General features: G+C 43.0%; 1 protein-coding gene across 2 annotated transcripts in view; it reads right to left on the bottom strand.

The window, feature by feature from the left end:
* Positions 1-321: 321 nt before the first annotated feature.
* Positions 322-10,824, bottom strand: part of RBBP5 (RB binding protein 5, histone lysine methyltransferase complex subunit) — a 72,262-nt gene continuing 61,759 nt past the window's right edge. The window contains exons 12-14 of one of the 2 annotated variants that reach the window (XM_040423986.1): positions 7,200-7,429; positions 4,185-4,262; positions 322-1,019 (exon numbers count right to left, since the gene is read on the bottom strand). In XM_040423986.1, the coding sequence (XP_040279920.1) occupies positions 991-1,019; positions 4,185-4,262; positions 7,200-7,429 (337 nt within the window). In that variant the 3' untranslated portion in view covers positions 322-990. Of the gene's footprint in view, positions 1,020-4,070; positions 4,263-7,199; positions 7,430-10,824 lie in introns of both variants that reach the window. The other variant, XM_040423985.1, reaches the window with a different exon arrangement.

Raw genomic sequence — 10,824 nt, 5'->3', positions numbered from 1 at the left:
ACGCCCCCGTTGCTCCTAGAGGCTCCTTTACATATAATAAAATCATTTTTCACAGCACTGCGGGCACATATGTACTCTGGACCAACACAGATGCCTTCAGCCGCCAAGTGCACATGTAACAGGTCAGCCAGTTTCATAGGTAAAAATCTGCTGACAGATGCCCTTTAAAAGGCATTAAGGTTAAAGATCTGCTTCGAGAGAAAGTAATGGACGTTTCAGATTTTCAATGTAATAGGATTTAAATAAATACTGGTTGAAATGAATACATCACGCATCATTCTGTAATCACAAAACTGAAGATGAACTCAAATCAACATAGCAAAAATGTATTCAAAAGAAGAATTTTATTCCTCCAGCAGCTATGGTAAAACAGAAATCCATGGGATCAAAATGTATTTACAGAGGAAAAAAGACGAAAAACACAAAAAAAAATAAAAAAATAAAAAGTCAGATGACAGAATAGCTTCCTTTCAGATTACTAGTAAAGAATAGCTTGTATTGAAATTGTTAAGGTCATGTATTCTCAATCCTCACAAGAGGCTTTCTCCAGTAAAAAGACTGCCGTAGAAAAATAGAAAGGGGCCGGTACCATCTAGTATAAATTCAGGCTCACCGAGATTAGATGCATGCAGTCTCCATGGCAACAGACTACAAACACTTTCATATTACTATGAATGCTTATAGCTTGTAGTCTGTTGCTAAGGAGTAAACTGGAAGCAACTGAGAATTTTAAAGTTTTAAATCTCAGCGGGACTGAACCGGCGCATTAAAAAACAAAATATATGTACAGGCAATTCCACAAAACTGCTGCAAGGTTCACAAGTATGTCTGCTATTCAACATAAAGCAAGAAAATTGCAGAAGAAACCCATGATATGTCCAGATAAAAAAATATCCCATGATGTTACTGGATAGGACGATATCAATTTTAAGAGTCTGCAGAATTCTCCACAATGGCAAGTTGCAGAAGGGTCCAAACCCAGAAGTCTTCTCACAACAGCTCAGAGATGGCGCCTCCACCTGAAAAAAAGACAACACAGAAGTAGAACGTGATAACTGAGGGCTAGTTCACATGTAGTCAGTGATTTTCATCAATGATTATGAGCCAAAACCTTAACAAGTGCAAATCTTTCCATTAGGCCTTCTTTGTGTAGGCTCCAGTTCTGGTTTTGGCACACAATCAATGATGGAAATCAATGACCAAATCACTGAAGTGTGAACTAGGCCTGAAGGTGAGGCTCCAATTTTTTTTTTTTTTTTAACACTGGCTCTGAAGTCATCAAATGTATAATCTTTCTCCTAATATATCTTCAGCGTCAATTTGAATTTAAAGGGGTTTTCGGGTTGACAATTGTGATGGCCTACCCTTAAAGAGGACCTTTCACCGATTATTACACTATGAACTAACTATACAGACATGTAGAGCGGCACCCGGGGATCTCACTGCACTTACTATTATCCCTGGGCGCCGCTCCGTTCTCCTGTTATGCCCTCCGGTATCTTCGCTCACTAAGTTATAGTAGGCGGAGATTCCAGTCACTAAGTTATGGTAGGCGGAGTCTGCCCTTGTTCTGCTCTAGCGCTGGCCAATCGCAGCGCAGAGCTCACAGCCTGGGAGGTTATTTTCTCCCAGGCTGTGAGCTCTGCAATGCGATTGGCCAGCGCTACAGAAGAACAAGGGTAGACTCCGCCTACCATAACTTGGGGAACAGAGATACCGGAGGGCATAGCAGGAGAATGGAGCGGCGCCCAGGGATAATAGTAAGTGCAGTGAGATCCCCGGGCGCCGCTCTACATGTCTGTATAGTTAGTTCATAGTGTAATAATCGGTGAAAGGTCCTCTTTAAGATAGTCCATAAATATCAGACTGGTAGTGTTCCAACTTTCTTTACCCAAGTTGCAATCAGATATCTGAAGGGGCCGTCAGACCCACATCAATCTGATATTGATGATCTATCCTAAGAACAGGCTAGCAATATTGTCAACCGAAAATCCCTTCAAGCGTATGAATAGTTTGTTTTTACAAAGATTCTGGACTTTACACTTGACAACTCAATCGCCAATGTAAATGAAAAGGTGGAGCATCACTATAAAATAACAAAGGCATGAGCAGGGGGGGATGAAGCTGCAAAGCACAGAAGCATCTAGATATCACTGTGGACACATGTCTAGCAAGACATCTACTTGGTAACTGGTTCTATTGGTAAACGTAATCCAGCAATTCAAGGATCCTCTTATGTCCAAACCATTCATCCTCAGGTCAAACCAAACGGATATGATGAATTTTATTTTAAGGGGAAGCCCAGTCTAAGAGCCCATTTACATGGGTAGATGATGGGGTCAATTATTGGGAACGAATCTTCTTATGGGCCGGTAATCAGCTGAGTTAACATTCTTTTGTAAGGTGATTCAATTGTTTACATGGCACAAAAAAAAAAAATCTTGCTGGCAGCATATGGCCCTGAGATGTGCTGCTGTGAAATAATGAATCTGTATGGCGATGAATGATCCTAAAATGATCATTCATCACCATACAGCAGCGATGATTGCTGCATGTAAATGTTGTGAATGAACATTTAGATTGTTTGGACGTTCGTCCCCCGATCACTGAATCATTCAGTACCCTGGACAGGTTTTACAGGACATAAATAGTGATGACCTATCCCTAGGATAGGTCATCACTATTTATCAGATTGGTCGATTCCAACTCCAGGCATCCCCACTGATCATCTGATTAAAGATACCATGGAGCGCTGGAACTAGAACAGCTCCATACACTGTGTTGTGCCCAGGAAATGTACTGCAAGCTCAGTCCAACTCACTTGATTGGGTCAGATATTTAAATTTTGGAAAAAACTTTTAATCCCTCAGTATTTCAAATCACCAGAAGTATTACATCAGCCTTTCTCCCCGTTAGACAGCAAGGGAGTTAACGTTTTGTCTTGTCAGTAATACCAGTAATTATATAGACTTTATACTGACACTGTATCCAATGTAGGGTTTTATAGTGTCTATTCCAGCCACTCTAAAAATACTTATGTGGCTGCAAACTGGCATTGTGTATCCTGCGGCTATAAGCTGACAATGCTCAGGGGCTTCTCACCCCACTCCTTCCATTTGATATTAGCTGAAAGTCCCCTCCCAGTTTAAAAACCACGCAGCCCTGTAGAGAAATTCTGCAGACGAGTGGTGAGATCCAAGGACTGTGCACATGCAGTGATTTCCCTTCTGTCATCATCAGCCTCATTGACAGTACTGGACATTCAGGATCCTGGGATTCACTGCAGGGCTGTGAGACATCGGGGAACGAGGGAGCTTTCAATCAGCATCAAGGTGGAGTAGGGGGGCAAGGTTGCCTTGCTCAGGACCGTCTACTGGGAACTTGCCAGCTCATTTATATATGGGATCAATCTTCATTTTCTCGGAGCTTCCGTCAATGAATATAAAGTATGCTTGTAGCACTATGTTATAGGTCCACTATCCAGCATTGGAAGTCAGCAAATGCAGTCTGAACAGCACTAAGCACCTAATAGGAAAGGCTTCATATCCAGTTTTCTTGTAAAGCCCCATGCTACCTCGACTAGGGCCATTACAGGCACTTTTTATCAGAGACACTTTACCAAGCTTTCTAGATTTGCTGTACTAACAATTTAACAAATTCATTCTATATAAACCGCATGCCAATCAGTATACAGAGGGGCAATTTCAGTTGCTTTCTACAAATGGGACTGATTTATTGCCTTCAAGAAGACAAAGATAATACTTGAGTCTTAAACCAATCATTAACAGGGGAACAGTATGAAAAGTACCGGCTATAAATAGTGTGCGCTGCTGGCTGACATGGGAGATGTGTGGAAATATGAATCTACACAATATTCAAGCTTCTTGCTTTCCCTTATGAACATCCCAGCAAAGATATCCTTCCATAATTAGTCCACCCTGTCTTGTGATGTTGCAGATAGTTCCCACCTGGTATGAAAGGTTTAAGACGAGCGAGGAGACGGAGGCTGCACGAAGCCAGAGGCACAGGAAGCAGAGGTGAGGTTCTGCACCTACTTGTACAATGCTTACCTGTCAGCACTTGTGGCAGCTCACTCTGAGCTTTGCCTTTCATTGCTGAATCCAGAGGCATGCCCCTGTCACCCTTGAAGGCGTTCGATTTAAACGGAGAGTCTCTCTCTTTACCTTTAGCTCCTTTTGGTCGTCCAGATTGCTTCTTCTTGGATTTACTGTCCCCTTTAGCTCCCAACAGCGGGTGAACCTCTGTCAGATAAGTTTCAACACATTTTTGTAAGAGATTGTAATTAACAAGCTTTTAAAAATTTATAAAAAACCTTAGAATTTAAAAGGGGTTATCTTAAGTCTAAAAGATCCCCTCCAATGCCCAGGCTCCCGATCTGCTCCGCGACACCCACGTCGCTCCGGATCCCTGCAGGCTACCGCTGCATCCCCCACATCACGCAGATCAAAACATCTGGCAGCAGGGTGGAGCAGCCAATAGCAGGCCGCAACAATGATGAGCCCCCTTGAGGCTGGTCACCAGCGCGACCTGCTATTGGCTGCACCCCCTGACGCCGGATGTTTTGATCCATGCGACAGCAATATGATGCAGCGCCGTTGCAGGGATCTGGAGCAACGCGGGTGTTGGGGAGCAGGTAAGTATAATGTATATGAGGTGCCTTGGCATTGGCGGGCATCTTTCAGAATTTGCATAACCCTTTTAAGGAGAATCTGTCAGATGCTTTTTTGCTCACCAAATGACTGCTCCAAACCTGTGGTTTTCAAAGGTGAAAAGCAGAAGCAACAATTTGTTACAAAAAAACAAAACAAAGACAAAACTTCAAAGTCCACTTGCGTCATAAGCTAATTACCTTTCTCGAGTCAAGGAAGTGGAGATGTTCAGGAGAGAGAGACATCAAGATGGCCCTGGCCTAATCTAGATTGACTGATGTCTCAGAGCACATACTCCCCGAGACGCTGGGTGTACATACCTTGGCTTTGGGGAATGCACTCTAAGTATCAATTGCCCAGGACAAATATGTCAAAATTTCAAGAATTAACAAGGTTTTATATTTTTATTTTTTTTAAAACACAAGAATATGAACAGCATGCCAACGTCTCAGATGACATGCACAACAAAGGAAATATTATAACCTTACGCACATTGTTTTTTGGACAAAAACTTTTGTTTTTGGTGCATTTTATGAGCCAAAGCCACAAGTGGATTCAGGTGGAATTGGAAATATACAGGAATGACTTATATTTCTTATTCCTGCTGATTCACTCCTGGCTTCAGTTTAATAAAAAAAAACTACGTAAAAAAAATAGTGACATTCTTTCAAAAAATGCTGCGTGTAAAACCATTCTTGCCACATTCTTAATTAACCATTTGTCCCCTGGTGTTTAAATAGTGTACAGTAAGAAATCATCCACCCTGCCTCTAGTTTTAACATACAATGTGAGCTCTGTGATGTATGGAACCTTTTAAAGTCAGCGGGATGCCTACTGCAAGAAGATCTTATTGTATGCAAAGCCTCATAAAGAGCAATTGCAGATGCTGCAAATGCCAGTTCTAAGTAATGGGCATCAGAAGGTTAATGAAATGGAGATTAATGAAAGTAGAATTAGAGATTTAAAAGGGTTTTCCGAGATTTTATTTTTACCAATGACCTGTCCTCTGGATAGGTTATCATATCTGATCGGGACCACACCCGGGACCCCCGCCAATCAGCTGTTTTGAGAAGGAACTGGCAGCTCTGTGGCCTTCTTGCCGCTCACCAGGCACAGCGCCGTACATTGTTATAGTGGCTGTGCTTGGTATCGCGCTCAGCCCCATTGACTTGAATGGGGCAGAGCTGCTCCTAGGCCACTTGAGGCTACGTCTACACGACAACGTATTTGTCGTGCGACATTTTGTTGCACTAATGTCGCGCGACAATTTTTATAATGGCAGTCTATGGTGTCGCACTGCAACATGCAACATGCTGCGACTGCGACGCAACAGTCGCAGAAAATCAATTTGAGATGGATTTTTCTGCGACTGTTGCGTCGCAGTCGCAGCATGTTGCAGTGCGACACCATAGACTGCCATTATAAAAATTGTCGCGCGACATTGGTGCAACAAAATGTTGCAGTGTAGTTGTGCCCCATCTGTCACGCGACAAATGTCGTTGTGTAGATGTAGCCTGATACATGAATGAGTCACTCGGCGTGCGAAAAGCAGAGGCCATGGCGCTAGTGCGAGCCCCAGTGTCTTCTCAAACAGCTGATTGGTGGGGGTCTGACACCTGGGACCCCAGACAATCACATACTGATGACTTATCCAGAGGATAGGTCATCAGTAAAAAAAATAAAAAAAATAAAAAAATCAGAGAAAACCCCTTTAACCTCTTTCCCACATCTACTGTACATGTACAGTGGATGTCAAGTCTTTAAAGATAGCATCTGCACAGAACCTGATCGACCACCATAGAACCAGACAACCAATAACAGGGTTCATGGTTGGAGACTACCCTCATCACAGACTTTTAACCCCTCTGATGCCATGGTCAACTGTAACTACTACATCTTAGTCATTTACAGGGAGCATATTGCTCCTAGCGGTTGAACGGCTCTCCCACTACAATGATCACGGGAGCAGTCCAGTTACTATGGCAACTTCTCAATGGGATCCTTCTGGTGCCGTCACATTAAATTAAGCGAGGGATCTGAAACTTCCATTATTTAGGTCTCTCTGCTTGGAGTGGAACAATGCAGATCATTAACAGTGATGTGGAAGCCGCCTTATCTGGGTTGTGCAGACAATTGTTCAATTTCATATTTAATAAAGAATGACTGATCACCAATTTTTAACCGTGTCTTGTTAATATTACTATTCTAGACCTGGCACTGGAATAAAAAACAACAATCTATTACCAGTTTTGCAGAAAGCAGCTATGACGAATGATAGAAGCAGATTTGTCCAAAGCCCCACTTTCCCACTAAATACGACTAAACTACACCAAACTGACCAAGTCACAAAAATCAAGGAAGACTAATTAGTTATTTTTTTTATCAAATCAAAACCAAATCCATAACAAGACATGCTGAAGATAAAACATATTAACCATGTATTTGACATTACTTGTTTGAGCAATCACTATCAATATCTGGGAAATCACACAACTGTATGTTTTTGGCAGAAGAGAATCACGCACTTACCATCACTGGGAACTCCTTGTAACTCAACCATTGTGGTCTTTGGTTTCTTCTTTGGGGGCTGTACACCATCTGAAGAGGCCTGCCGTTTCTTCTCTGTTCCCGCCCCATCCTCTGTGAGTGACATTTGACCGGCGTCTGGAGGTGGCCCATAGGGATTTTCCTCTGGATCCTCTACTTCTGGTGCAATGGGTAGGTATAAAAGTGCTTTTGAATCTTCTAATTCTTCATCACTGGAAAAAAAAAAAAAAAAAAAAAGCAGACGTCAAAAACCAATAATACATATCTGTCCACACAGTTATGACAACTTTCTGGCGTCATTTCACAGTACAGAATGCGTCACTTTCTTGACAAATCCCCACAGCCAGAATAGTGGAGAAAAATGAGACATGGCCATCTTGTATAGTTTTCTGCAAGGTTTCTACAAAAAAAAGTGTTGCAGACTTAAAATAAAAAATAAAAATGCACTATACTGGATGCTGAATATCCTCAGAAAACCTAAAAATAATCACCATGGTACACCATGTCACAAGCTTATCCACTTCACAAAGAATGCAACTTGGGGTAGATAACCACCATGTGGAATAACAGTGTAGCCACTAACAAAAGATCCCAAAACAGATCAGAACTACAAGATCTCAGGTAACTTCACCTGTGCCACACCAAATGTGGTCTATATGGTTGTATGTACCAAATGTACAACTGGGGCCTCTATGTCAGCGAAACTGGTCAAAAGCTTAGAACAAAAATGAACTCCCATCTATACCAAAAGACTTTTGCAGCCATGAACACATCATAGACCTGAAAGTCTTGATATTAAAAAGGAATTTGAAATCTAAGGACAGGAGAGTCGGAATACAAGCACATGACCAGCTTTGACACACTCAGATCAAGAATGAATGTGTCCTATAGATTTATGTCATTCTACATCTCTTAGGGAATCTGTCCCTCAGACCTCTTTGGCTCATCACATTCATTGACTGGTTATCTAGAGGAAGATAAAACTGCCCCACTCATCTATAATTGCTAAAATAATTTACTGCTACAACTGTTTGCTCCTCCACTCATACTGGCCTGCTTTACATAACTTGTCTAATCTACCCCATTATTCCCATGTAATTTAGTGTATAAAATATGTACATACTTCAGATACGGTTGTAATTGATGCCTGAGGAAGAGGTCTGAGTATTCTAGAAAATTTGGAGTTGTGTTATCTTTTCAGTTAGCCAAGGTATCAACAATTGGGGAATATAATTTTTTTTATTTAATGGGTAACACGGTACAAAGAGTTTTTACTTTAACAAAGTAGCCACTATATTGATACCATATCCCCTACTATAAAAGGAACCTGTCATCAGTTTCATGCCACTTGCAGCAGAAAAAGGGAGCAGGTTCTCTCATTTTAAAGAGCATGTTTTCTTTTTCTAAATCATTGAGGAGTTTCAGATAAAGGACAAAAGCCCTGATTTATTAAGATCAATGTGCAAATACAGGGTGTAGGGGGATATATCTCCCCCATAGTTTTAAAGGGAACCTGTTAGAACCTGGCAAAAGACATCCCAAACCGCCAGCAGTAACTTCAAATAGCCGGCAGAGAATTTCTAATGATGATTTTCTTGCTGCATTCAGATGAGGCAGAAGTATGAAAAACGTTCTTTTATCCTCCGTCCGCGCTATTTTCCAGTCAGGCTTGAAGTCAAGGGGGCAGCAACCTCCTTGCTTCAAGTCAAGGTAACTGCGCCCCCTTCCCTGCCTCTTCTCCTGTGACTGACAGCCGGCTGTTCGGCAAAGCCAGCCAGCTGTTGGGCATAAGCGTGCGCATAAGCGCCGTCAGTCACAGCGAAGGGGCAGGGAAGAGGGGGGGGGGGAGGGGAGGTTACCTTGACTTGAAGCAAGGAGGCCGCTGCCCCCTTAACTTCAAGCCTGACTGGAAAACAGCGCGGATGGAGGATAAAAGAACGTTTTTCATACTTCTGCCTCATCTGAATGCAGTAAGAAAATCATCATTGGAAACTCAATGCCGGCTACTTGAAGGTACTGCTGGTTGTTCGGGATGGCTTTTGCCGCTGACAGGTGACCTTTAAAAAAAAAAGTTGGGCACAAGGAGAAGTGTCAGAAATTGTAAGTATATGCTAAGATCCGGTAAAGTAATGATTTAAAAGTTAAGGACACCTTTTATGTTTTCAGACATGTATGTTGCTGCTACCTGTTCCCTTGGCCTTGGTACTTTTTCTTTAGTTTCCGGTTAGGTCTGCCAGTTCAGGCATCCTTCCATAGGTATCAGACGGCTTCTCTCTTCTCTTGTTACGGAGCTTAAGGTCCTCCTCTCCATGTCTCTGCTTACCACAGTCATTCTCCTTGAGGGACATTCTTATGAGACAAACCCCTTGGCCGTAGGTCTAAAGGACACTTTTTTAACTTCCCCCGCGACAGCACCCCAGAGAGAGGATCTGCCCCCAGGCACAGGAAACCTGCAGAATAAAAAGGTGGAGCCTTCTCTCCCACCTCAGTGTGGTTTCCTGTCCTTGGAGCGGGAGACCTGCAGTTTTCTTTCAGGTTCTGCCCATAGTTTGTTAGTCCCAGAGATGCTCTGAAGAGTTATGTGTAGAGTTGAGCGAACACCTGGATGTTCGGGTTCGAGAAGTTCGGGATCCGAACCCGACCCGAACCCGAACCCCATTGAAGTCAATGGGGACCCAAACTTTTCGGCACTAAAAAGACTGTAAAACAGCCCAGGAAAGAGATAGAGGGCTGCAAAAGGCAGCAACATGTAGGTAAATCCCATGCAAACAAAATGTGGATAGGGAAATGAATTAAAATAAAAATTAACCAATATCAATTGGACAGAGGTCCCATAGCAGAGAATCTGGCTTCACGTCAGCAGAGAATCAGTCTCTTCATGCCATAGCAGAGAATCTAGCTTCATGTCAGCAGAGAATCAGTCTTCATGTCATAGCAGAGAATCAGGCTTCACGTCACCCACCACTGGAAGAGGCCACTGTCACACATTTAGGCCCTGGCACCCAGACAGAGGAGAGAGGTCCCGTAACAGAGAATCTGGCCTTATGTCAGCACAGAATCAGTCTTCATGTTATAGCAGAGAATCAGGCTTCACGTCACCCACCACTGGAACAGGCCACTGTCACATATTTAGGCCCCGGCACCCAGACAAAGGAGAGGTTCATTCAACTTTGGGTTGCCCCGCAATATAATGGTAAAATGAAAATAAAAATAGGATTGAATGAGGAAGTGCCCTGGAGTACAATAATATATGGTTAAGGGGAGGTAGTTAATGTCTAATCTGCACAAGGGATGGACAGGTCCTGTGGGATCCATGCCTGGTTTATTTTTATGAACGTCAGCTTGTCCACATTGGCTGTAGACAGGCGGCTGCGTTTGTCTGTAATGACGCCCCCTGCCGTGCTGAATACACGTTCAGACAAAACGCTGGCCGCCGGGTAGGCCAGCACCTCCAAGGCATAAAAGGCTAGCTCTGGCCACGTGGACAATTTGGAGACCCAGAAGTTGAATGGGGCCGAACCATCAGTCAGTACGTGGAGGGGTGTGCACAGGTACTGTTCCACCATGTTAGTGAAATGTTGCCTCCTGCTAACACGTTCCGTATCAG

Source organism: Bufo bufo, chromosome 3, assembly GCF_905171765.1.
Source record: "Bufo bufo chromosome 3, aBufBuf1.1, whole genome shotgun sequence".
NCBI lineage: Eukaryota > Metazoa > Chordata > Amphibia > Anura > Bufonidae > Bufo > Bufo bufo.
This window is presented reverse-complemented; position numbering and strand designations above follow the sequence as displayed.